This window comes from Acartia tonsa, chromosome 3, assembly GCF_053477335.1.
Source record: "Acartia tonsa isolate MP-2025a chromosome 3, ASM5347733v1, whole genome shotgun sequence".
Lineage (NCBI taxonomy): Eukaryota > Metazoa > Arthropoda > Copepoda > Calanoida > Acartiidae > Acartia > Acartia tonsa.
Window position 1 is genome coordinate 42,480,322 of NC_137262.1, and position 27,285 is coordinate 42,507,606.

General features: G+C 32.0%; 1 protein-coding gene across 2 annotated transcripts; it reads left to right on the forward strand.

Moving 5' to 3' along the window:
* Nucleotides 1-159: 159 nt before the first annotated feature.
* Nucleotides 160-27,034, forward strand: LOC145314246 (uncharacterized). 2 transcript variants are annotated; one of them, XM_080154088.1, is made up of 32 exons: nt 160-208; nt 2,378-2,476; nt 3,819-4,365; nt 5,387-5,448; nt 6,644-6,733; nt 7,321-7,407; nt 8,798-8,848; nt 9,058-9,477; nt 9,947-10,230; nt 11,203-11,339; nt 11,676-11,851; nt 12,103-12,765; nt 13,098-13,195; nt 13,708-13,855; nt 14,378-14,521; nt 14,798-15,049; nt 15,497-15,627; nt 16,583-16,686; nt 18,167-18,625; nt 18,836-18,955; nt 19,098-19,214; nt 19,591-19,652; nt 19,943-20,029; nt 20,509-21,793; nt 22,440-22,589; nt 23,200-23,328; nt 23,633-23,739; nt 24,559-24,643; nt 25,194-25,292; nt 26,003-26,096; nt 26,428-26,573; nt 26,849-27,034. In XM_080154088.1, exons 2-32 carry the CDS (start codon nt 2,379-2,381, stop codon nt 27,014-27,016), a joined length of 6,600 nt encoding a protein of 2,199 aa, XP_080010214.1. In that variant the 5' UTR covers nt 160-208; nt 2,378; the 3' UTR covers nt 27,017-27,034. The 2 variants fall into 2 exon arrangements, with proteins under 2 accessions (XP_080010214.1, XP_080010213.1); XM_080154087.1 differs by lacking the exon at nt 160-208 and adding an exon at nt 1,211-1,357.
* Nucleotides 27,035-27,285: the final 251 nt, after the last annotated feature.

Genomic DNA, 27,285 nt, shown 5'->3' on the forward strand with positions numbered 1-27,285 from the left:
AAACCCTATAATTTAGATATTTAGCTTGGATCATTGACTCGCATCCAATTTTGTTCAAAGTGCCTAGGATTGCCATACGTGATTTTGCTATCAATTGACAATTTACTGTTCATTTCATTGTTATCTAAAGTACTTAAAATAGCTATTTATTATGTATTTCAGATGTTAAAAATAAGATGAGATGAGTAAGTTATTTAGCTGACAAAAGGTACTTGATTCATTGATTCTTAGTGCATTGACCAAAGTCATCATGGATTAGGTTAAAACTCTTTTGTATACATAGTTACTAGGGCCAGCTTAATCTCAATGTTTAACAATGTTTAAGCACATTATGACCTGACACTCTACCGTAAAATAGTTTCTCAATATTTCTCACACTAGCAGATTACGGCAGATGTCCCAAATTAAGTCACCATAATACATTAGAGGACCTTAGTATTGGACCTTGGCTGAGTACAGAAACCTGATCCCCAAAAGATTATGCAAATATTGAATATAAAAAGAAATCCTTAATTTGTTTTACTTAAGTGTTTGTCTTGTGTTTTATGCTTGCAATAACTTTTCTAAAATTGTAACCTTAATCCCAAATTACCTATACATTTTTAAGTGTATCAAAAAACTTTATGTTCAAAGTAATTTTTCTTTTTAATATCTTTTTTGCTAGCCAAAAATTATCACATTCTACAAAAATATTTTAAGGTTCACTGCTCCATGTAACTTAATTCCCCGAATGCACTTACTGCAACTATCCCTTTATGTTTCTTAGATTCGTTACTTTAGTATGTTATGATCCTTGTTTGTTTATATTTTAGAAAACAAACTTGTGAAGTTTTGTTTATTTAGCTAGGCGTCATTATAGATTTTTGTAAAAAGATTTTATTTGGATTAGAAATTTATTAAATAGACCTGAAAATATTAAATTTAAAGTGCATTTTTATATCAATAAAAGCTAATTATCTCATAATGAAAAAAAATTCTTAATGTAGATCAAAAGATTTTAATACTTTTGTTTATTAGTACAATTTTCACCGTAACTGAAATTGAATAGATTCTCTCAATTTCAACCCTAAAAACATTTAATGATTAAATGTCCAAATCCATGCTTTTAAGCCAATTTATAACTAAATTGTTATCAAGTTGAGTCATAACTGTACTATAAACATTCAACTTCCTAATTTCTTTGGTCATATTATCTATATTTTCCCAGTTCTTATCTTTTATGTGGCTTTGTATGATAGTTTCAACAAGTATTAGTAAACAAAGCACTGCCATTTAGATTGTTACTAAAATAGCAAATATAAAAAGAGTGAAAAATGAGAATTAAAGAAGCTACAGTAAAGTTGACATCGTTTATAGGGTAAAAATAGATTCATTTCCCTTGATGGTCATTCGGAAACAGTAATTCGTCATACAAAAGTAGGAATTTATAGCAAACAAAGATATTTGTTAATATTTAATCAAATATGATTCATTTCCCTAAACAAGCTAAAAAATTTAGAAATATGGAATGTTCCAAGCATCTTAATCCCATTAAATTCAACTGTTTTATGTCCGACTTTTATAGATTTAAAAAACTCACTTTCTACAAAATCTGAACACTTTAACAACTAAGAGGTCGGAATGTTTCTAAATATGTGTTACTAATGGTCCAATTGTGATGTAAAATTTTATTTAAGGGTCTTGTAGATTAAATAAGTTCATGACATATCAGGGGTGTAAATTCTGCTCAAGATTTATTTTTTTCCCCGGCGACAAATTTTTTTTTTTTCCCCACCCCTAGTTTTTTCTCACCAAGTATGGGGAAAAATGGAAAAATATTTAAAGAACTCTATATTTTATTTATTTTTTCCTTCCTACCACACATTTTTTTATTTTTTTTTCACCAAGGAGGGGGGGGGGGGGAAATGGAAAAAATGTTTTCAGTTTTCTTAATTTTTACATTTTTTTTCCCTACAACCACTTATTTTTTATTTCCCCCCCCCCCCTGAGCCGGGGATCCCATGTAGAATATACACCCCTGTGACATATCAGAGGTGTATATTCTTCATGGGATCCCCGTCAAAGGGTGGGGGGGGGGGGGGGGATTAAAAAATAAAGTGGACTGAGGACTGAAAACAACAGCTGATACTATTTTTCATAAGAGTAGGCAATGAAAATCAAAGTTATTGGGAAATATTTGAATAATCAGCAAAAAAATTATTTTACCTACCTAGGGGAGGAAAAAATGAATCTTGTGCAGAATATACAATATATTGACATGTTTAACTTGTAAATAAAAATAAATATATCTCTTACAAAAAAGTCTGTGGTAAATTTTTATTTCTACAAACATTTTTATCAAAAAACTGGTGTGATAAAATAACAGATAAAATCATAGGATGGAGAAGCATTATGAGTGCATTTGTGGGTTCTATTATTCAAGCACAGATCTTGTGGATCATGTGGAGAAAGCTCACCTCCAGGTGGCCATACACAGGTAATGTTTTATTACTTCAGCACAAATCTTGTGGATCATGTATAGAAAGCTCACCTCAAGGTGGCCCTACACAGGTAATGTTTTACTACTCAGCACAGATCTTGTGGATCATGCATAGAAAGCTCACCTCCAGGTGGCCATACACAGGTAATGTTTTATTACTACAGCACAGATCTTGTGGATCATTCATGGAAAGCTCACCTCCAGGTGGCCATACACAGGTAATGTTTTATTACTACAACACAGATCTTGTGCATCATGCATAGGAAGCTCACCTCCAGGTGGCCATACACAGGAAATGTTTTATTACTACAGCACAGATCTTGTGCATCATGCATAGAAAGCTCACCTCCAGGTGGCCATACACAGGAAATGTTTTATTACTACAACACAGATCTTGTGCATCATGCATAGAAAGTCACCTTCAGGTGGCCATACACAGGAAATGTTTTATTACTACAGCACAGATCTTGTAGATCATGTGGAGATTACCTCCATGGGGCTTTATATGTTTATGCCCTTTGCTTTCTTGCATTTATTGTACCTCTTTCTCATGCTGCTTGCAACCAACAGATAGTAAATATTTCATAATTCTATGTTTAATATTTTAAAAAATACATTTATGTCACTGTAAAAGACTTTTTAATTCAAAGGTTTTTTGATTTGCTAGTTTTGGTGAAGATAAAGAATATTGACTTCTTATGCTAGACCTACTGCGTTTTTTTGTATGGTACAAGAAAGAATAAGGGGGGGGGGGGGGGTAATGCAACCATCTCGTAATCAGTGAGCAAATGGCACTTAGAATTCGAATTTCCATCTGAAATTTTGCATGAGTAATCCTTGGTAGGTCTATTTTCCCTAAATCGAACAAAAAGTTGGAAAATTAACGGCTAACGGCTGTCGGCTCAGCCGTTTTCCTATTTTTTGGATATCTATATTGCATATTAGTCACGAAACCTATCTCCACATAATACTCTATTCCACTCCAAAACGCTATCAAACGGGTCTAGATGGTAGCTGTTGGTACTAAAAGTTTTGAAAATGGTTATTGCTATCATTTAACATGAATTAAACCAAAAATATGTTTTAAAAAGTTGATTCCTACGTAATTGATGATGGATTTACTCTGAAATAGGCAAAAAACGGCTATACGGCTGAGCCGCCAGCCGTTACTTTTCCAACTTTTTGTTCGATTTAGGGAAAACAGACCTACCAAGGATTACTCATGCAAAAGTTGAGATCGAAATTCGAATTCTAAGTGCCATTTGCTCACTGATTACGAGATGGTTGCATTAACCCCCCCCCCCCCTTTACCAATTTATTTATATGCCTTTTCTTTTAGGTTTGTTGAAGATATTAAGAGAGTAGCAAAGCTTGAGGGACTCAAAAAATTTGCCAAAGAATTGGACAAACCTCCAGATCTAAAACCTAAAAGAGAGAGTAGATTAAAATCAAGAAGAAAAAGTACAAAATCTGATGATGGAAAAACTACTCCCTCAGATTCTACACTAACTGATCAGAAAGATGATATTAAGATCAGTAAGAATATTGATAAAGATAATAAACATGAAAATGATAATGTGGATAGATTGTCTAAGAAGGAAGATACTATCAGTAGTTATCTTCCTGAAGATGATGGCATTACCCAGAGAATCAGAAAATCTGACAGATCTGTTTCTTCCGAAAGTAGAGATACTTCTATAGAAACAAGGAGGGGGAAAAAATTAAGGAAGGCTGAGTCAAATGTAATAAATAAAAAGGAAAATGAAGAAAATCCAGTTATTGAAGATATCAAGAATGTAATCCAAGAAAACCCAGTTGAAGATGTTAAGAATGTAATCCAGGACAGAAATCAAATTACTTCTCCAATTTTAGAGGAAGAATTAGAGGTTAAAACATTTTTTAAAGAGTAGAGAATATTTTTCACCAAGTGTGTTTAAATTAACCATACATCCTGTTATATAAAACAGTAAGCTTTTTTGTCTGTAGCAAAGGATCTCGCTTACATTCAACCGATATTGTTCTCCTTATTATTGTTCTACAGTAAAGCTTCTTATAGGTAAAGGGAAGATTTTTTACTATTGTTTGGGAGTGTATCTCCATCCTCCCAAAAAAGGACCCCCCAAAAATATTTTTTAAAATTTTTCTTCTTAAAACCTAAATTGAAATTGGAGATAATCGTCGTTTTCCACCGTAAGTGCACCTAGAGGCTTCTAAGGGCGTAGCCGTTATTACCATATATGTCATTACTACCTCCATTTTGACTAAGATAATATTACTTGCGTAGGTAATTATGGCACACTTTGTGAAAAATACCCCTCTTTTTATCTTAAAAGTAATTTTTTACTAACAAGGATGACAACATCCATAAAAGCGAAGCACTGAAACAGTTGGACAAACGGACATTAACACTTACATATATAGTGTCAGAACTGAATAATCAGAATATAAATGTATAAGAGTCGAAGCAAAGTTGTAAGTAAATTTGTTGAAAAACTGCTTTATAAAGGATTATGTTTATGGACATACTTACAATTTTAGGACTTGATTATAGAGTTGCTTCGCTAATGAAATTATACTTTGTTGTCCCAGGAATCAATATACCAAAAATCAGATCAATCGGATGATTAAATCACATAAAAATTTGTTGTTAAAAAAGTAAAAAAATCATTTTTAAAATGGACGTACGGACATTTTGGTAATGATTATAGAGTTGCTACGCTTTCTAAACCGTACCTAAATACTAAAGGAATCACCATGCAAAATTTGAAATCGATAGGACAATTCTAACATGCCTAAATTAACGAAAAAAGCTATCCGTTACGGACGGACGGACGGACCGACCCTAATTATAGAAAAGCTTCGCTTTTAAAAATTTTGATGAATATTACCTAACTGCTTTATTTTCAGTTTTTAGAGGCGTTTGATTCATTTGAAAATAAAACAAAACAATCACATATAAATCGATACAGGTAAATATTTGTTTCGATCCTTATTTGGTCTATGAAGGAAGGTATAATTTTCTTTATCCTTTTATGAAAAGTATAAGGAGTTTTATGTCTGAACCTCAAGATTTCAATAACCAATGAGCTGATTAATTTTTCTATTTTGGGGAAGTTTTACTTAGATTCCTAGGTGGTTTTAGGCTACTTTATATTAAGTTTTAAGCCTTGGGATGGTATTTTTTACAGTAGTTTGCTCGCTCATTTAAATGCCAAAAAAACTGTTACATGTGTGAAATGTGAGTTACATTTTTTGCGATAATAATCATATATAAATTATCTATAATACAAAGTAGCTTGATGTTTGTCCGTCCGTCCGTCCGTCTGAAGCTTAAGATCTCGGTAACCACTGAACCGATCGGATTCTACTCTTCAGGGAATATACCTACTGGTCCTGTGATGGTTTTAGGCTATTTCTTGGGGGGTTGGACACCCCCAACCCCCCCAAAAAATTTCACCTTAACTTTTTTATCATCTCTAGAGGCTAGGGGTGAAGCCGCTAGTGGTTTGATGAAGACATAAGGTTACACATCTATGAGGCACTTTTATTCTCTCAAAATAAAATTGCTTACATAAACATTACAATAAACAAGGAAGGAGTAGTTTGTGCTAAAATTCCGTAGTGAGTTTTAAGGCTTAAAAACAGTAGTAACTAAATATGTGTATTCCTTATTGAAAAGAACTCAATTTTTTTTATAAAGTTAACAATACCTGAAAATTGTTTTAAAAAACCTGAAAATTTCACCAAAAGCTTTGCAAATGTCAAGCTGATAAAAATTAATTTTTAATATATAATACATAGAATTACCATGGACAATCAAATAATGTTTTTAAAAAATTAATATCTTTGAAACAATTGGCATTATTTGTAATTTTTAAAACTCTTTTCAATATTTTTTTTACAATTGTCAATTTTGTTATTATTATCAGTTTGACATGAGCGATGTATTCAATGAATTTTCCGTTTTTTTTAACAAATTTTACTAGGTATAGTTCTTTTCAATGAGGAATACACATATTTAGTGAATATTATCGTTCAACTACTGTTTTTAGGCCTAAAACTCACCTTTACGGAATTTTAGCACATCCTACTCCTCCCTTTATAAACTAAGAGGTGAATAGAACATTAAAAAAATATTCAAATTTATTAGTTTATTTTTTGCAGATGTACTGGCTGTGAGTTCAGTAGCTTTGAACAAACATTAATTTCTAATCATATTGGAAAAGTTCACAAAGGTTCAGACATCAAACCAAGGTAAATTTGTTAATGTAAGGGCGTATTTCCTAAAATTGCTTAGTTGAGCAAAGAAAAGTCTTTTATTTGAAATAAATCAAAGAAAATAAAAAGAGGTAGATTTTCTTTTGTTTGTTTATTACTTCAGGTCATGTTAGGTTATATTGTGTACTGTTTAGCCATGCAGGGCTAGAGCGTCTCCCGCAGGGGTTAGACATATGTTTATCCCCCCCCCCCTTCATTAAAAAATGAAGAAAGGAGGTATCAGTGCCCCCAGCAATGAAATTGAAGTCTGTACTTGAGAGTATGGATATAGTCCCTTTCGTGGCAACGCCTCTTAAGGGGCGTTTCGTAGAATTTACACATCAGGTTTTCCCCTATTTCTAGCCCATGCGGGAGGCTCTAATCCTACGGGGCAATCACTTAACCTAACCCAAAATAACCTATCAAAAACTTCTGTGAAAATACGACGACACGCCCCAAAGGAGGCGTTGTCACGAAAGGGACTATACCCGAAAGTATTGTATTTACAATTAATTTAATTTTTAACTGTTAGGTAATTAACAAAATTGGCTATAAATAAAAGTTTAAAAATTTTGTTTTTAAAGGTTACAAGAAATGAGATTGATATTGGAACAAGTTGTTGAGAAGAAAACTGTTGACGAAGCTGATATTACCTCTCCAAGGAAAAGAAGGTAAGGGCTATTAGTAGAATAATTTAACAGTTAAAGTAAAGTTCTCAAATCAGCTTTGCAGAGTATTTCAAAAGAATTTATCAAATCTTATACGTAGTGTTAATTGTTTCACCATCTATTAGGGAGGGAGGGGACATTATGCTGTTTATTACACTAGTCCCCAATGTTTTATGATAACGTTTTCTTATTCGTTGACACAGATTTGGGGACTTTTATTAAATTATGATTGGTTGGTTATTAAGTTGAGTGTCCGCACGTTTGTACCACTAATTGTAATCTACAGAAGTTGTAATTTATCGGCCATTGTCTTTTCCCTGGGTATAACCAACAACTAAATTGTTTCTAAAATATATTTCTCAATTTTAACTTGTTTTTTGGGTGCTAGCTTAGAATTTTCTAATATAAAGACTGTCCACCAAAAGAAGCTCAAATTACGTTGTATTTTTTCGAATTAATACAGTCGTTGATTACAGCTGGATTAAATCAAAAGTTTAACACTTTCAGATTTATTGACCCTATGTCTATGTCATTAATATATTTTTAGTAGAATTATTTGTTGTTGATGGCACAAATAGTAAATATAAAGGATGGCAATCAGTCAAATTTTTAGACCGGATTCGGATTCTTACAAGAATCCGTCCAAAATTCCGGATTCTTATTTTTGACGGATTCCGGATTCTAGCAATATTTTTAAAGGCTTTTTAAAAAAGCAGGGGTGTATATTCTGCACAAGATTTATTTTTTTTCCCCTGCTACAAAATTTTTTATTTTTCTTCCCCCCCCTAGTTTTTTCTCACCAAGTAGGGGGAAAATGTAAAAATATTTAAAGAACTCTATATTTTATTCATTTTATCCCTCCTACCACACATTTTTTAAAGTTTTTTTCACCAAGGAGGGGGGGGGAAATGGAAAAAATGTTTTCAGTTTTCTTAATTTTTACATTTTTTTCCCTCCAACCACTTATTTTTTATTTTTTTTCCCCCCTCCTGAGCAGGGGATCCCATGTAGAATATACACCCCTGTAAAAAAGTTAAAACATTTCAGAGCTACATATGTCCTAAAAATTAATGTTCTTCTTGGTGTTCTCTATAATTCACTTCCGAGAATAGAACCAAATTTTAAAAGATATTATATATAATGATGATAATCTTTGCCTTCAAAAGGCGGAGTTGAAAGAAAAAACTCAAGACGCTAATTGTAGCCTACCAATTAAGATTTCGAATCCGCTATTAAAAAACGGATTCCGGATTCGGATTCCAAAATTGGCTGAAAATTAAGCGGATTCCGGATTCGGATAAGGATTGCCAACCCTAGTAAATATTATAATTATCTTTTTTTTTGCTTATTTAAAAATCATTTAGAACAATATTAAGCAAAAAAAATTTTTAAGGGGACGACCAAAGAAATCCTCTCCACTAAAGGAGTCCTCGAAAAATCCAAGGTACTTAATATTTTATATTATCTGTGAAAAAATGTGCATGTTTGTATTTATAATTATTTAACATAACAGTTTAAAAGTGTTCAAAAGGATATACATAAGAGGAATGTCTCATTACATAAATCTTGAAATCAAATGAAAGAATACTCCTCTTTTGTAAATCAAACATTTAGGTTGGATATAAATGTCTTTATTAATATAAATATTTATAGTGATCAAATTGAAACTGAAACTGCATCAGAAAATTCAGAAATCAAAGATAACCACAAAGATTTGGAAACATCAAATGTTACTGAAACAGAGCAAAATATTTCTGACCAAAGTATATATGAAAAGTCTGTGGAAGCAAGAGAGAAACATATTGATGATCTTCTAAATAGTGATGATGATGATGAATTGCCTGAGATGCCTCACGAAGAAGACCCTTCTGATAATTGGTCTCCAGCATTTGGAAACATTGAACTACATCCAGTTACTAACAGCTCTGATGAAGACGATTCTTTAGAAAATACTAATGACAACAAAAAGAATGATACTAATGAAACTAAAAATGCTGACAGGCCTAAAAGATCTAAGGAAAAATGGAAAGTAGCGAAGGCAAAGAAGTCACAAGAAGATAATAATACTAGTAGGTAGGTGTTAGTATTTGAAATCAACTAACAACATTAATTCTTGTTTTGTATTAAATGTTCATTTGTCCTTTCTTTGTTGATAATGTAACATTTTCAAAAATTCTAGATATTGATATTTTATTGATAATACAACTTTATTCGCCAGTCATCAATAATTATCAATAGATCAAAATAATTTACTTTCCTACATTAGATATCAAACTCATGTCAATAGAAGTTTTTCTTAACAACTTTGTGGACTTTTATTAAATTTTGATTGTTTTTTTTCATAAAGTTGTGTGTCCATAGGTTTTAACCACTAATTGTAATCTACAGATGGGAAAATTTTGTGTTTCACCATTTGTGAAGCACATTAATTTATCGGCCATTGTCTCATCCCTTTTGTCCCTTGAGAATTTTTCAGGAATTAAACATCCTTGACTAAAAAAATTCAGATAATTTTTGTTTTTCATTATTTTTATGATTTCAGCCCACTCTCCAAATCAACAACTACAGATTATAGCCTGTCCAGCAGAACAGCAAGAGAGCTTAAGAATTTAAATATTACGTTCAATGACACAGCCTGGAGCAATGACAATGAAAATGATGCCTCAAATCAACAAGATCTTGAGACCAAGAAAAGTAGTAGAAAGAGAAAAGTGAAGAATAAAGAGGATGCTTTGTATTCTCTGTTGAATTATTTGTTGGATCAGATTATGGGGAAGGATGTTAGTCAGTCATTTCTGGAGCCAATAAATGATGAAATTGCGCCAGGTAATTTGAATGATCTCATTCATAAAATATATTTCCTAAAAGTGTTATACATCTCTAACTTACTTTTGTATGATTGCAACTTCTAGTTTTAGTTTTGATGCCAAAAATATATAGAGATTTTGAAAGATTTAACTAAAGAGGACTATCCACGATCAAGAGCAAGTGATTCTATGCATCTTCCAGCATTGACCCATAGTATTGTTTTAGTAAATATACTAGGTTTATGTTTAATATTTGCTTTATCGACTAAAAAGTTAGGTTTCACCATGGTTTTATATGAAAAAAACTTTGAAATGTTAAGCATTGTTTGGTGAAATATCATCGAATGTTTTGATGAGTTCAAACTGTTTAAAAGCTTTGACACAAAATAAATTATTGTGATTAAAAATGTATATTTAGAAGGGTTGGTAACTTGTAAACAGTTTAATTAATGTACTTTTGCAATTTACAACATTTGATGCTTTTCTGCAGTGTTATTTTATTTTGTCCTTTGAACTCAACAAAGCATTTGATGATATTGCTTTAAAAATTGCTTTACATTTCAAATTTTTTTTTCATATAAAACCATGGTGAAACCTAACTTTTTAGTCGATAAAGCAAATATTAAACACAAACCTAATATATTCACTAAAAAAATACTATGGGTCAATGCTGGAAGATGCTTATAATCACTTACTCTGGTTCGTGGATAGTCCTCTTTACACGTAATCAAACTTCCTTGCTGTCATTTGGATGCATTCGATTTCCTGAATTATAAAAAGCATTTAACACTTTATTAATTTTCTAGGTCAATCTTTAATGTTAATTTAAAATAAAATTCTAAAACTTTTGAAAGTTAAAAAGTTTAATATTGTAAAATATCATGCTAAGAATTATTGAATTAAGTTACCTATTCTTATGAAATTTGAAGGAAGTGTAGTGTTTCTTGCTATAGTCCTGTTCCTTTATAAAACTAAAATGATATTTTAATAGGATATTCTGAGGTAATTAAAGAGCCTATGGATTTTTCAACAATGGAATATAAGCTGTGTCAACATAAATATCAATCTTTGTCTGAATTCATATATGATTTTAATCTGGTGCATTCCAACTGTATGATTTATAATCCAGTAAGTTACTTTATAATTGTTTTCCACTTATAAATCAAGACTTTACTGAGAAATTATCATCTTTTAAACCCTTTTCTTACTTGCATTCACCCTTTTCAGTGAATAATATTCTATTTCTTGTGGTTTTTATTTTCTTTTTTCAAAAGCTCAATACTTACAATAAAAAAATCGTACTAACCAAAGTAATGTGTCTGTTTGCATGTTTCCTAAGAACTCTATAAAATAAATAAGGACAGATAGATGTTCAGTAAAGGCTAATACTAACACAGTTGTTTTCTTGAAGATGCACCTTTCCAACCTCCATAGAAATATTATTCATAGAGAAAACAATTTCAGGAGCAAAGCAGCTACTATAATGAAGGAGTAAAGCTAAAGAAATTTGGAGAGGATTTCTTGTCTGAAGAAAATCTACAAGAAATTCCATCTTATTCTCAGCTCAGTGATGTAGACATAGGTGTGCCTTTCCAATCAGAGGCTGAAATTAATGCCGACAATCAATGCAAAAATAAAAGGTATTATTTTGATTTTTAACTACAAATAGAAAGGTATAAAGTTTTAGTTCTTTTTACTGAATGAAATACATTTTGGTCCAAATATGGATTTTAAGATTAGCAATTACCCATCTTTTTTTTACATTTAATAGACCTGTAAACTTTAAATAAAGTCGTCTTTTTCAGTTTGGATTGTTTGAATACTAGTTATACAGTGGACTCCACATGATTTAAACTTCTATTTAACTAAAAACAAATTAATTTTAATTTAGGAGTCCTAACAAGGATCAGAAAAAGAAAACTCGGCAGCCAAGTGAAAATGATTCAGAAAGTGACAATTTTCCCCCTCCTGTTAGTGCTGTCCTTACAATCTCGGAAAGAGTCAAGTTACGACAACAAATGGGCCTTGATTTGTCCAATATAAGTCTTTACAAACAGAAAAAGAAAAGTAAACAACAAAGTACTGATAACTTAGAAGAAACATCCTTTGAAGATTTAAGCTCTCAGCCATCAACATCAACTAAAGAAAGTCTACCAGTAGAAAAAGAAGTTCTAAAAAATAAAGAAAATGGTGACACCGAACAAAGAGAAGACAAAACGGACATTGAAACTACATCAATACCTAAAGCAAACATAACCTTAACTCCCTGTGATAATGATGATAATGAAGATACACCATCACCCTCACCTGACTCAGCCCTTATTGATGCACAAAATCTTGAAAATATACTAACACCTGTAAAAGCTGCTGAAAATGCTAATATTCTAGAAGAAGGTACAGATAAAGACCAAGATGAAAATAACAGTCAAACCTCTAATAAGCAAGATGACAATCCTACCAGAACAGCAAAAGCATCTCCCTGGAAGAGAAAATTATCTGTATCTTCAGAAAATTCAGATCAACATGCCAGAACATTGACACCATCTAAATCCAGAGGAATACTTATTACAAATGTCACAAATGATTTATGTTATATTAAGAGGGGGGGTGTAATATCTTAACAAGTTTGTCTAATTAAAATTAAATTGATTTTTAATTTTTGAAATAACAGTTTAAATTTTTTTTTACAATTATAATATTTTACTTTGATGAATTAATATCACTCACAGTCAAATGCTGTTAATAAGTCAGAATTTTTCATTTTTATCATACATAATTGTTTGCAGAGTATATTAACAAATTTTACATGTCTTTTATTGTCTAACTTTTAGTGTTTCCGATTCAAGCCTAGAAATTAAAACTATCAGTAAAAGTAATCTTGCCCACAGGAACGAAAAGAAAGCGAAGGGCCATGTATACACGGAGAAAGAACAGAAAGAAAAAGACAGGACAAGATAATTACGAGTTTATGGAAGAAGATGAAGGTATTTGATTATAATCATTGTAAAACTTTAGAAATTTTTTTTTAGGAGCAAAGCTAATCTATAATTCACTGTCTGTCAGTCCGTTAGCCTTTTATGTAGTTTTTAAATAATTCCCCATATCTTTGGTGTTTTGGTCCGATTTTCAAACTTTTTTGGGATGACAGTATCAAAATAATTTTTGCCATTGTTCTGAGCATCCAGTATGTAATTTACTTTGACCGTCGGTCTGTCAGTCATCATAAAAAATAAAATAAGGTTTTTCGTTTATTTTTTCCAATAAATCTATTCTTGATTTTAACAAATACTCTTTAAATCGAAATATATGTATTCTCATCTACGATTTTTTGTGCTTCGTTACTTATGAATGATGTAATCCTTGTTTTATTTAATATTCGCTGGCCATAAATTTTTCGCCCAGGGTTAGGACCTTTTAGTTTTAGTTAATTAAAGAACATAATTTGCTGACTTTCACATCCTGAGTAATATGTATTCAACACCATTTTATAAATTAGAAGAAAATGAGGAAGATGATTGGTTTTACGAGGATGGGACTTCAATCCAGTGTTGTTTGTGTGGAAAATGGAGGTTTCTCGGGGAGATTAGTGAGAATGATATTACTTCTTTGGAGTATTGGGACTGCAGTATGAATACTGATACAAGGTTAATTTCCATTTCTTTTTATAAAATCAAATTATTTGATTAAGGGATGGGACATTGGGCTGTTACACAAGTCCCCAAAGTTTTATAAAAAAGTTTTCTTAACAACTATTGGGGACTTTAATTGAATTTCAAATGGTTGGTTCAATGAGTTGACTGTCGTAACATATCAATATACAGAAGGGGTAATTTTGTGTATTATCTTTGGGCATGTACATCAATTTTTTTGCCATTGCCTTAAATAATGGGCCTTTGACATATTTCAGCAGGAAGGTGGGAAAGAGGGTTCCCTTGTATTATTGGAGGGATTTTTAGAATAATTCAGACATAAGATTTTATAAAAATCAAAGTTTTTTTTTTAATTGTCTGCAAAAAAGCAGCGGCCAATAACATAAATCAATGCTTGAGGGAAATTTTTCTTGTCGCAAGGAACAATTTGAGACAATTGAACTTGGTTTTGAAAATCTCTCATCTGCCTTTAATAAAGAAATTTATGCATTTATACTTACTTTATATTTATTATAGTCACAACAAGTGTTCTGACCCTGAGGATGAATGGGATACAACAACAACCACAGCAACTGCTGTGGGTCAACAGGACAACCCTACCACTTCAAATGATATAACTGATAATATTAATACAACTGAAAGGACCTCTAATGCTTCTTTAGGAATGTGTTTTTCAGCCATTTGGCCGATAAAAAAATATATTAAGTAACTATCAATGAACAAAAATTTTGGCAATGTTTTATTTCTTTTCTTCTCGTTATTTTTCATCTTCCTCAAATTATTTCCAATTCGTCATACCTTCTCTTTTCAAACTAAAATCAATATTTACTTACATAATTTTTTCCCGTGTTTAATTTTTTCTCTACATGTGCAGTGTTTTTCACTTTAATTTGCTTTACTTTAACCTTTCTGCTCTAAAACACAATTAATGTGAACAGAATGTGAAGCAAATCTTGTACCTGACTCAAACCCTCTGATGTGCAACCAATACACAAAGCCCAAGCTTACTCAACGGGCCCTGATCCTGCTGGCCAAACAAAACCTGGATCCAGACTCCAACAAGGACCTGGACAAAAGTGATTTCGCGGCATTTATTAGTCTAGTCTTCCCGTATTATAATCAGAATTATGAAGAGTGTATGAGGCTTGTTAAGAACAAGTGGAAACCTGATGAAATGAAAGATGTCAGGTAAGTCTAAATAATATAATTTGTGAAAGTGAATAAGTGAATTAATAATAAATTTTGTACTTGATCTTTTCGTGTTTACGGAAATAGTTTCATGAAATGGATAGAAAGAAGCATTATTTTTTCTAGTATTAAAATAAAAGAACTACAATTGAATTTTCTAACCACTTAAAAAAGGTCTTTTGCATAAAGTGGAAAAGATATTTTGTTTTTTAATGGTTAAGATCTCGCTTTAGATCTTCTTTTTTGGGAAGCTTCATAACCCTCCCTCCCCTTGAATTCAGAGCTCCTAGACGATACCCTAATTCTTTCTAGGGGATCAACTGCTGGTATCAGATATTTAACATTAATTAATAGCAGAGAGCACACTATTCATATTCAAACATATGTTTGATTCTATTATAATATTTCATTGACAACATTTATTGTAAATTTATAAACATTTTTTAGGTTATCATCATCTGAATTAAATCAGCTGCGAAGTTTATCCAGCAGTGAACAGAAAGGTTCTTCGCATGCCTGTGTTAAACCTGATTTTCTTGTGCAGCTAGTCGATGCTTGTGACTACAGGACGCCTAAACCAGGAAAGGATATTTTTTTTATAAATATAAATTCATCATCATGTAAGCTTAAAAAATGTTAATTTTTTATATTATTTATTTAACTTAAAATAAGGGGGGGGGGGGTTTAATGCAACCATCTCGTAATCAGTGAGCAATTGGCACTTACAATTCGAATTTAGATCTGAAATTTTGCATGAGTAATCCTTGGTAGGTCTATTTTCCCTAAATCGAACAAAAAGTTGAAAAAGTAAAGGCTAACGGCTCAGCCGTTTAGCCGTTTTTTGGCTATTCTTAGGGCAAATCTGCCATAAATTATGTAGGAATCAACTTTTGAAATATATTTTTGCTTTAAATCATGTGAAATGATACAAAAAAAAACATTTTTAGATTTCTAGTACCAGCAACTAGCGGCTAGAACCGTTTGAAAACGTTTTGGAGCAGCATAGAGTATTATGTGGAGATAGGTTTCGTGTTGATTTCCCTTGAAAATAGTTTTTAAAATGGCTATACTGCTGAGCCGCCAGCCGTTAGCCGTTACTTTTCCAACTTTTTGTTCAATTTAGGGAAAATAGACCTACCAAGGATTACTCATGCAAAATTCCAGATAAAAATTCGAATTCTAAGTGCCATTTGCTCACTGATTACGAGATGGTTGCATTAAACCCCCCCCCCCCCTTCCCCCCTTAAGATAAATAAAAAAAATAAGAAGTTTAAGAGAGGGATCATTGGACTGTAAATTATACTGGTATCCAAATTTGAATAACAGTCTATCTCAATTGTTATCTTTAAAACTTTGATTAAACTTGATTGATTGGTTTAAACTAGCAGTGTCTAAACTTTTCAATCTAATTTTTTTCTTTAAAGGGGTAATTTATTTTTCATCTATTTATCGTCCATTGTACATCTTTTAAGATCCATAGGTTTCAAATTCTTTTCAACAAGGAAAAACAGTGTTGAAATAAGTATCTTTACACAGATAAGAGTTCAAGCCACGGTGTCCACCTCTCTTGGGGAGTCAAAGAATTATTGTTTCTTGGACTCATTGCCATGGATGATGTTCCCCTAGATATTTTACAGGTATGCCTTCAAATCGCATTTGTATTTTTGTAACTTCCATTACCATATCCTTTTCTTTTCAACTTGTTAATAGCAAAGCTACTCTATAATTTAAAATGTCCGTCCGTCCGTCTGTCCGTCTGAAACGTTTTGGGAGAAACGTGATTTTCTCAGCTCCTTTTCAAGATAGACGCCTGAAATTTTTATTAGCGAAGATACTCTCTAATTTGAAATGTCCGTCTGAAACGTTTTGGGGGAAACGTGATTTTCTCAGCTCCTTTTCAAGATAGACGCCTGAAATTTGTATGGATTAAATAAGTTTCCATTCTTCATATTTTCACTAAGTTTCATTAAGATTTGTCAATTAATTGGGGTGCTAGATCGATTCATAGATTTTTAAGTTTTCAGGATTTTCTCCATTCCTATAAGATAGAAGTCTAAAATTTTCAGGGAGCAAATAGATTCAAATTCTGCACACTTCTATCAAGTTTCATTGAGATTTGCTTATTAGTTGGGGTGCCAGATCGATTCCTAGTTTTCTAAGTGTTCATGGTTTTTTTTAACTCCTAGTTCAGATAATCGGCTGAAATTTTCAGGGATTGAATAAGTTTACATTTTACATATTTCTACAAAGTTTCATTAAGATTAACTTATTGATTGTGGTGATAGATCGATTCCTAGACTTCTATATTATAAATTATGAAAGGTTTCGTGATTTTATCAAAAAATTTATTTTGTATTATTTTTTAGTAGAACTTCTTTTTCCCTCTTATCATTAAATGTGTTACACCTTCTGTATCAACCAACATTTACAATTGAAGAGTAGATTTTATACTAATAGAAAATATTTATTATGTCATAATTGTAAAACATTGTATTAAACTTGGTAAATATTTGCTTATCATGTAACATTTAATGATAAGAAATAGGAAGTGAAAATTGTGATAACACTTTGTTTTCCTTTGTTATGTCAAAATAAACATTTAACAAAAGGTTCTTTGCAATTTAATTATAGATAAAAATTTAATAAAATAATTAGGTAGGTAATAGGTTTTATTATTCACAAACAAACAAAAAAAAGATAGTTAGTGCGTTTATGCCGGGGAGGGAGGGGACATTGGACTGTTTATTACGCTAGTCTCTAAAGTTTTATAATAACCTTTTTTGTTCTTTGGCTCAACAACTATGGGAATTTTTTATTGAATTTGATTAGTTGCTTTATTAATTTGAGTGTTAAAAAGTTTCCACTAGGTACTTATTGTAATCTACAGCAGGAATAATTTTGTGTATAATCACTGGAATGTACATCAATTTATTGGATATTGTCTTATATCATTAGATTCCTGGTTTATGCTCAGTACTCAGTAGTCACAGAAAACTTCACAATAATTTTAGCCGCCTTATCTTCAATAGTAGCCGAGAGATTCAGATTTCTGACAGACATACGACGGACATTCGGAATTATTGTCGAAATAAATGATTCTACTGAAATTTTTTTCAGGTTAGACATTTTCTGGAGCTTAGTGTACCTGGAATCCAATCCAAGCTGGAGGGATGGACTAATCAAATTAATTCTGAACTACCCAACATGTCCGAAATACAAACTATCAACCAGGGGCCAAGAAAATTATATTGCATTAGACCAGAATTTAAAGATAGTATTAAGACATTGCTACAAGGAGATGGAATGCCAAATATATCAACTACAGAAAACAATGCATCTGTACCAAGTGCCAATGAAAGCCAAAATGTCCCAATTCCAACCGTTAATATACCGTCAGGTTTACAATTAGTAAGAAGGATTAGTCAGGAACTGCAAGAACCAAACAAATTCCCAGTTCCATTAGAAGTTATTGCTTTCATGAAAGCATTTCTGGGCGACTTCGCCCCTACCAAGTTGGATAAGATGACAATGATTTTGAATGGTATTTTTAAACATCTAAGAAGAGATGAAATTGAGGTAAATACTATTGACTTTTCTGCCAGTCAAAAAATAACACATCTTAAAATAGTTTTTTGCTTTTCACATGTGTTTAATTTACCTATTGATCTAATTGTTGTCATCAACTTAAATTATATGACGCTTTAAATAATTCTAATTATTCAATAATATAATACTATTGGGAAACTTATTTACCTTATTTATTTTAATTAAAATCTTTAATTTTAGGAGAGTTTAGCTGGGAAATGTTTCATATTTGAACTCAAATATGGAGAGCTTAGAGTAAAGAGCTCAGTGATGAAATTTTCTACTTTTATTCTTCAATATTGGGTTGCAAACTATTTGGAGGTAAAATTATTGATTATTTATTTTATTCTGTATTTATGTAATACCTATATTAATATTAAAAACTTTTTTGTAACTTTGAAAATAATAGTTTCCTATGTACCTTACAATTCAAGAAATTATTTGCAAAATAATTTTTATTTAGATCATGAAAGGAGACCTTAAAGAGACAAGTTTGTTCAAGATAATATCATTCAAATCTATTAATGAGAAAGAAAAAGTATTACAGCTTTTGATCAACAGCAACACAAATCTTAATAAGGTAGCTAGAATTATAATTGTTGATAAAGTGGCAGGGTGTATTTTTTTGTAGGGGCAGGTCTTTTGTAGAGTAGGGCTTTAGTAGCAACGCAAAAATACACCTTTTGGGAAAGAGGGGTTGGAAAATTGTACGTTATATTTTAATATACACACACACCCCTGTAAATTGGATAATTATTGATTGTAATATGGCTTCAAATCCTTTTCTGTTCCGCTTAATTAGAACTATTCAAAGCCATACTTCAAAAACATTTACCTATTGTTTCTTATTATTGATAATTATCCACGAAAAAGGTAATGCGATTCTAGAATTTATCCTTGTTATCATCATTCAATATGCAACATTAAATAAATAATCATTGCCTTTTTATTTTTAGAAGAAACTCATTACCTGGTTTCCGACAGTTCATGAATCTATCATATTTAGTTTAGCTGTCAAGTAAGTTAGATTATTTACTTTTATTTAAATAAATAGGTATTAATCAAATACTCACACAATATGGATAATGTATTTTTTAAGTATAGCTTTAAATCATACCGAAGTAGTCCTCCATTTTAGGGATGTTTCATATAGCTCCCGGGATGGTTTTGGGATATTTTATGTTTAGATTAAAGTCTTGTTTTAGTCTATTTTAATACTTCTTCCCTTCTTCTTCAAATCAAGAGCCCCTAAATGTTTGGGGTGCAGCCACTGATAATTATACATTTGATGAAAAAATTTTTTGTTAGATTAACAGCAAATAGTGAAGGAGTGTCTAAGACCGCAGATGTAAAAAATTTCATCAAGTTACATTTCCCGTATTATGCCCTCACCAGGTTATTTTTGCATGTTTTTTTTATGATTGAAGATATAACTTAACAGGGGCCTCCAATTTTTTTTATTTTGGGGGGGGGGGTAATTTAATAATGTAAAAAGTACCTACCTGATTATGAAAGATTTAGAAGAAAAAAGTCGCGCGAAGCGCGCAAAAAATTTTTTTGTTAGTGATTATTTTTTTCTGGGGGGGGGGGGTATTTCCCCCCCAAAAAAATTGTTTAGGGGGGTTATACCCCCTCTTAAATGGTTGGGGGTGCCGTGTAGGGGTGATTTTTAAATGGGGGATCAAAATGGAAAAAAATTTTGGGGTGAATACGGCACATCTAAATTCGTTTGGGGGGGGGGGGGTAATCACCACTTTACCCCCCCCCCCCTTGGACGTCCTTGTATAACTAGGTAGTTTTTCTTATTATTTCAAGATACATTTAAAATGTATTATCAAAACTTTGTGCCTACATAATTAAACTTGTAATTTTAGAACTGAATTAGTTTTTAAATCGAGTGATGACACCATCAAAGTAAATGACCTTGAAACAGAAAAAGCTGTTACAGTAATTCAGCAGCTATTAGCAACTGTCAACAATCAACAATCTGAAACCAATCAACAATCTGAAACCAATCAAAATAAGATTGCTTTTATGGTTCAACCTGAAAAGGTGAATTGTTTGCTAGCACCTGAATTGAGACTACCTGCTGCTTCTGATTCCAGCTTTTTTACTCCTCGCTGTGATACTGCTGTTCTCATAGCAACTGCAATTTTTTACCTGGGTGAGATTCTACATGGAGGATATGCAACATCTGACCTGATTGCAAAGTTTATAAACTTTCATTTTCCAGCGGTCAAATACCTTAAAGTCCTAACAGACTTGAACTTGCTAAGTAAGTCTGCTGACAGATATGTCAAATATTCTTGGATGTTTGAACGACACCCATCTTCTCAGAGTCTTTCTATTAGATTAAAGCCTGAAACATTGTTGAGCACCTTTGCAATTTGTCAAGAGGCTGTTGCTAACCTAAGTTTGCAATGTATGAGATGTTCTAGTTTAATTATGCTAATCTATGACCTGACCCCACCTTACTGGGACAATTATTATGCCCACAGGAAGCAACCTCAAGTTGTTTCTAATGCCATAACAACTCCAAATACAACCACATCAACAACCACAACTCCTGCACCTGTGATAAAATTGCGGAACAGTACAAGCTTAATTTCAACATCAGCTGCACAACTTTCAACCGCCACACCACAACCATTACCTACAGCATCTCCAAGTATTTCAACTTCAGGGGCCTCAACAACAGTTTCAAGCACAATTTTGCCAATGCCCCAGAAGCGCGAAAAAGACCCTACACCTCTTGTACCTGCTATCACAAAAACAATTGACACAAACACCCCCCTAATTTCTCCTGCAAATATCAAACGCCAACCACCCACAGAATTGGAAGATAGCTTGCCTAATATCCCAAGCAACACTGATAACATGCCAATAGAACAAGATGAAGAAGAAGGCAACCAGGAAAACGATGCTGCAAATAAACCTGATCTCGAGATTCAAGTGCTCATTGGCATGGCCATTATATTATACAGAATCAAAGAGTTTTTTGCAAGTGACAATGGAGAGAATAATTATTATGAAGGCTTTGCTCCTGAATGGGACACACCAATCAATCAATACATTCTTGCTCAACCGTTTACGTTGAAACAGCTTGTTGAGTGGTTAGATGAAGTTTTTGTGTACTACAAAAGGGATGATAGGATAAAGGTAAACTCATTTTTTTGATAATTTTTTAACCATTTGAATTGTATTAATTTATTACCTACCTAGTAGAAAACTTTTATGAAAATTTAAAATTTTAAAAGAATTTCCCGTACCTACACTTTGGGGGCAAAAATCTTTGCATGGAAGCATTGGTTTATGGTACTTTTAGAATAGGCATTGAGAAAGACCATTTAAAAATATCATGCCAATAGTCTTAAAAATGTCAGAAAATTATTTATAGTATAGGTGTACATACAGATAACTGCCTGCCCCCTTTTCCAAGGACCTTTTTCGTCTGCTGGCAAATTGTTTTCTGCTACTTGACTGTATTCCCAAAACTAATGGTTGATTTTCAAAAACCTAATTAACAGTCGGCACAAGGTCCTTGGGATGGGGACATACAGTCATTTATCCCCCTCCCCCTCTACTGTTTTACTCTAATGGAAAATCCACCATTTTTAAATTTTTCTGGAAATTGCCCAAAATATAGGAGATTTTTTACGCTAGGAGTGTTATATTTTGATGTTCTTTTTGTTTTTTATTATACCTACTCTTCAAAATTTATCAAGGCGAGGGGTCCTAAAAATTCAGTGATTTTTTACATGTTTATTAAACATTATTTAAGCTATACCTAATGATTTTTTTTCAGGAGTTTCTGGAAGAGTTTAAAGAGAAGAAAAATGTTCTGAAGTATTATTTCCAAATCATAGAAAAAAGCGTCTGTGACGGAGGTATCGAGTTCGTTTACCGCAGCCAACTCTCAAGAACCGGAGATCTTTTCCAGCAGATTATTCTTCAAGTAAGCATTTTATCAACATTAGATATAAATTATATTAAATCAATTAGAATTAACATTTATAATATCATCATTGATAGATATACAGCAAAGGGAACTATCCACTAACGAGAGCAAGTAATTCTAAGCACCTTCCAGCATTGATCTATAGTATTTTCTTAGTAAATAATAAATATACCTACTAGGATTATGTTTAATATTTGATTTATCGACTAAAAAGTTAGGTTTCACCATGGTTTTATATGAAAAAACATTGAAAAGTAAAGCATTTGTTGGTGCAATATCGTCAAATGTTTTGATGAGTTCAAACTGTTTTTTAAAAGCTTTGACACAAAAGTATATTATTTTGATTAAAAATATATATTTAGAAAAAGGATTGGTATCTTGTAATATTGTAAACAGTTTAGGTAATTAAAGTACTTTTGCAATTTACAGCATTTGATGCTATTCTGCCGTGTTATTTTATTTTGTCCTTTGTACTCAACAAAGCATTGGATGATATTGCATCAAAAAATTAGTTTATGAGATAGGAAAAAATCATTTAACATGTAAGTTTAAAAAATGGCGTTTGTGATATGATGTTAAAGTTACGTCATATTAATTATGTATTTAGTTTCTGGAAAGAGACAAGATGTCTGAGATATTGGAGAATGTTGAATATGTTGATATTATCCTGTCAAGAAAAGTGAATTGCTCAGAATCTACGCTCTTCTCTATGGCACTTTTGTCACTAGGAAATCAGGTAGCATCTTAAAACTTTTAATTGACATGTTAAAAAATTAAAATATTTCTAGTGACCATCCTTTTTCTTTTTCTGATTTGGTTCTATATTTTTGATACAAAGGTCCTGTGATGGTTTGAGGCTATCTTATTTTAAGATTTGAGCCTTTGGATGGTTTTAAGCTTATTTCAAGCCTCTCTCTATCCCCTAGATGCTTGAGGCCACTAGTTTATAATCAAGAAAGATATTTCCCTTATCCTCACTTCCAATTCATTTTAAAATACCTACTTAAATTATTTATTTACTAATCCAAATTAATATTTAGAATGACCGGTGTCGTGTGGATATAGTGGGGGAATTACTCCCATTTTTGAATGATAGTCTGGGATACAAAATTGTGGGTATTTCTCAACTAGAGTTTGAACCCTCAAGGTGACCTTTATTTTTATTATGACTTTTTGGAAAAAAGGCTTCTAGTGTTCACTTCTTCCACCAATACAAAATATTTATTCAATGTTTTCTCGTCATTTCTATGGCCTTTGAGACTTCTGAATTGACGGTACCTTAAATGTGTGTCTGTCCGTTTGTTACGCTAATTGTGTAGAGACATTAATTTGCTCTAAAATAATCTAGACACACTCTCTAAATTAGCTAATAAGAAGCTTTAATTCCCTTAATCTAGGGGGTTAGCTTGACTATATAAGAATACTTTATTTATTGATATTCTATTATTCGAGTTGAGTTCTCAAAATCGTTTTTAATTAATTTTTAAATGTTTAGCATCTCTATAATTAAACATTCGCTTCTGTCACTGACTTTCTGAGCACAGACTGACTAATTAACCATGAAATGTTGTAAACCGCCATTAGAGTAAACTCTACATAAGTGCCATGAGTGTAAAGCTATTAGAGTTTATTAGTATATATGTCAGATAACAACCCATTTTATTTTTTCGATGCTTAACTTTTAATATTTCGTTTTATGGTGGTGAAAGAATTTATTTACTCCTTTGAACACTTAGGTAATACCTAAATAGTTCACTAAAATCCTTTTTTTTGACACATTTTGTATTCTTAACATTTTCTATGGGGAGAGGAAAATGAAAAATAAATTAATCACATTTTGGTATTGATTCTGTGTTAAAATCATACATCTATGCATCTATGACTGTTTTCAGTCTTATTATTCTTATAAATTACAAGACTCTTAGCTTGACATGTCTAGAACATTGTTAAAGTATGTTTTATTTAGAAATGAATCAGAAAGAGTGAGCATTCTATCAAACCTGGTGGATCATGACCTATTCTGCTTAAAAGGAGCTAGTCTGGCATTTAAGGTAAAATTATTTCTTACTTAATCTTTATATTTTTAAATGATATTAGGTATAGTATCAACAAAAAGAAAAAAATGCGTGACAGACAATAAGTTGCTAAAAACATTATCATGAATGAAAAACATTTAAGAAATCATGTACAATCTACTTGAACGAAAATAAGGTGCTTTTATATTTTTATATAAAAATAACAGGATGTCTTTATGTGTGCGTGTAGTCTGTCTGTACCGAAGGATCTTGCTATCCACTGAACCGATATGGTTCAACTTAGCTTCTCATAGATCCTGGTAAGTTTTATAACTATTTTGGGAGAGAGCCACACAACACCCTAAGAGATATTGACCCCTAGGAAAAACTGACCCACCTAAAATTTTTTCTTTTCTTTTAAAATATGGGATGGGAGGTTCGACTTCCCCTTCTCCCTCACAATAATTTAACCTAGAAGTCGATTGGGGCGTAAGCCACTAGTAACAGATATAGTTTCAAAGTCCAATCCTTGTTAGTTATAATTAAACTTTATTAGAAAGATTAATGAAACCATTAAAATATTTAGGAAGATGTGAACATACCAGATATAAGTGGTAGAATATCCTTGTACCTCCGCAAGCTTTCTCAACTCAATGCTGTAGATTTCCCCACCTCTGTTCTCAATAGGAATACATTTATACAAAACATTACAACGCTATTTAGTTTTTATGGACATACTAGTCCTTGTTATTTAAGCAATAAATTTTTGTGGTGTTTTTCTTGTAAGTAATGTGACAAATCTTTAAGTCTAAATTGGGCTTAATTTGAAGATAATCTATGTACTATAGACTTGAATAAAGTGTTTGATAGTTATTCTTTAAATAAACTGTTTTTACACATATCGATAATTAATTCCTGGAAGTTGCACCAGATATTCATTTACCCCCAAAAAGTTATAATTGGAGCTGGCTAAAATAACGATAACCCCATCCACCCTGTTTACTCCATCCCCTCCCCTTGTACAGGATGAACGAAGTGACCCAATAAATGAGGCCCAGATTTGCAACCTAATTTGACGACTAATCTTCCTCAATTAAAGACAAATAAGAAATAATTAGGTAAAGAAGGAAAACTACTATCTATACTTTCATGCTCAATCTACTTATCCTATTATATGAAATAGTAAGGGTTTTCATTTGAAGCCCAAGACCTCCAAAACTATTGAACCGATATGGTTCTCTAATTCAAGTCATGTGATGGTGTAAGGTTATTTTATTTTGAGATTTAAAGCTTAAGATAGCTTTAAGCCATTTATCTAGCCCCTCTGTGCCCCTAGATGCTAGGGGTATAGCTGCTAAATTAATTTAATGTATGAATGAAAACTATTAAAATTAAAGATTCCGTAACCTGAAATGTGAGGTAACTGCCCCGCTTTTACCCTGTGATTACCTGCTAGCATTGGCACTAAGAAATCTTGCTCCACACCCAGGCATATCTGCATTATGTTTATTATGTTCTTTTTAATTGTTGATATTTATTAAGGTTTGGTCGGATATCCGGCATGATACCGGATATTGAAACTATCCGGCCCAATATCCGGCAATGTAATATTTTATATTAAACAACAAACATTCCTACTTTTCAAATTTTTTTATTACCTAGGGTTTTTTTCGATATTATTTTTAATTTTGCTACTTAATACCTGATTTTAGGAAGCTATATATGAATTTTACGGGAATTCTTAGCAGATCCCACCTCCTTAAATTAATTTACATTTTAAAAAATCGAATATCATACGTAATGCCAATATTTACTTCAAGGTGCTGGTGTATCTTTGTCAAGAGTATGGAACTTTCTCATTCAACATTTCCCATATTTCAAAAGTTTTGCCGCCTTCCCCTGGCGGTTGGAGGATTTAATTGCTGGAACAAATTTCCTGGGACCCAACAGATTTCAATTTAGTCAGGTTAGTTACTTGTTAGACACTATTCCCCAAAGTTTTATAATACCGCTTTCTCATTCGTTGGCTTTAAAACTTTGGGGACATTCATTGAGCTTTGATTGGTTGGTTCATTAAGTTGAGTGTTCAAAAGTTTCAACAACTAATTTTAATCTACATAAGGGGTAATTTTGTGTATTATCATTAAGGATGTACATCATTTTATCAGCCATTGTCTTATCCCTTTAGATACCTTGAAAATATTGGAGTCGTTTGTCTTACTAAAATAGTTTTCTATTTAGTTTGGAGTAGATATAATGATTCACGTGCCCGTGGGTCAAGCTGAAGAGCTATACGAGGAGATGACGCAGCATATCAACCAGAGGGAGAATTCTATTATGGAGTCGCTCACTGATCCTGACTCATTGTGGAACATTGTACATGGCCTTTTGCCGCCTACGTTCTTCTAAATATATCGCGTCTTTATTTAACAACAAAAAGTGAAGGAATTGTTTTAAATGTTTATTAAAAAGATTTGATTACTGACTGATTCTTTATGTAGACCGCCTACATTCGCCAAAATTTTTATACTTTTATTTTAATACCTATCCCTTCTTCATTAACAATTAAAACCAAAAGGTAGGTAGAAAATGTTTGGATTTTTTAAAAGTTCTGTTAAATAGTTGATAACTGAACCTGTACGTATATTTGAAAAGTGAAGAGAAATTATTAACAAATA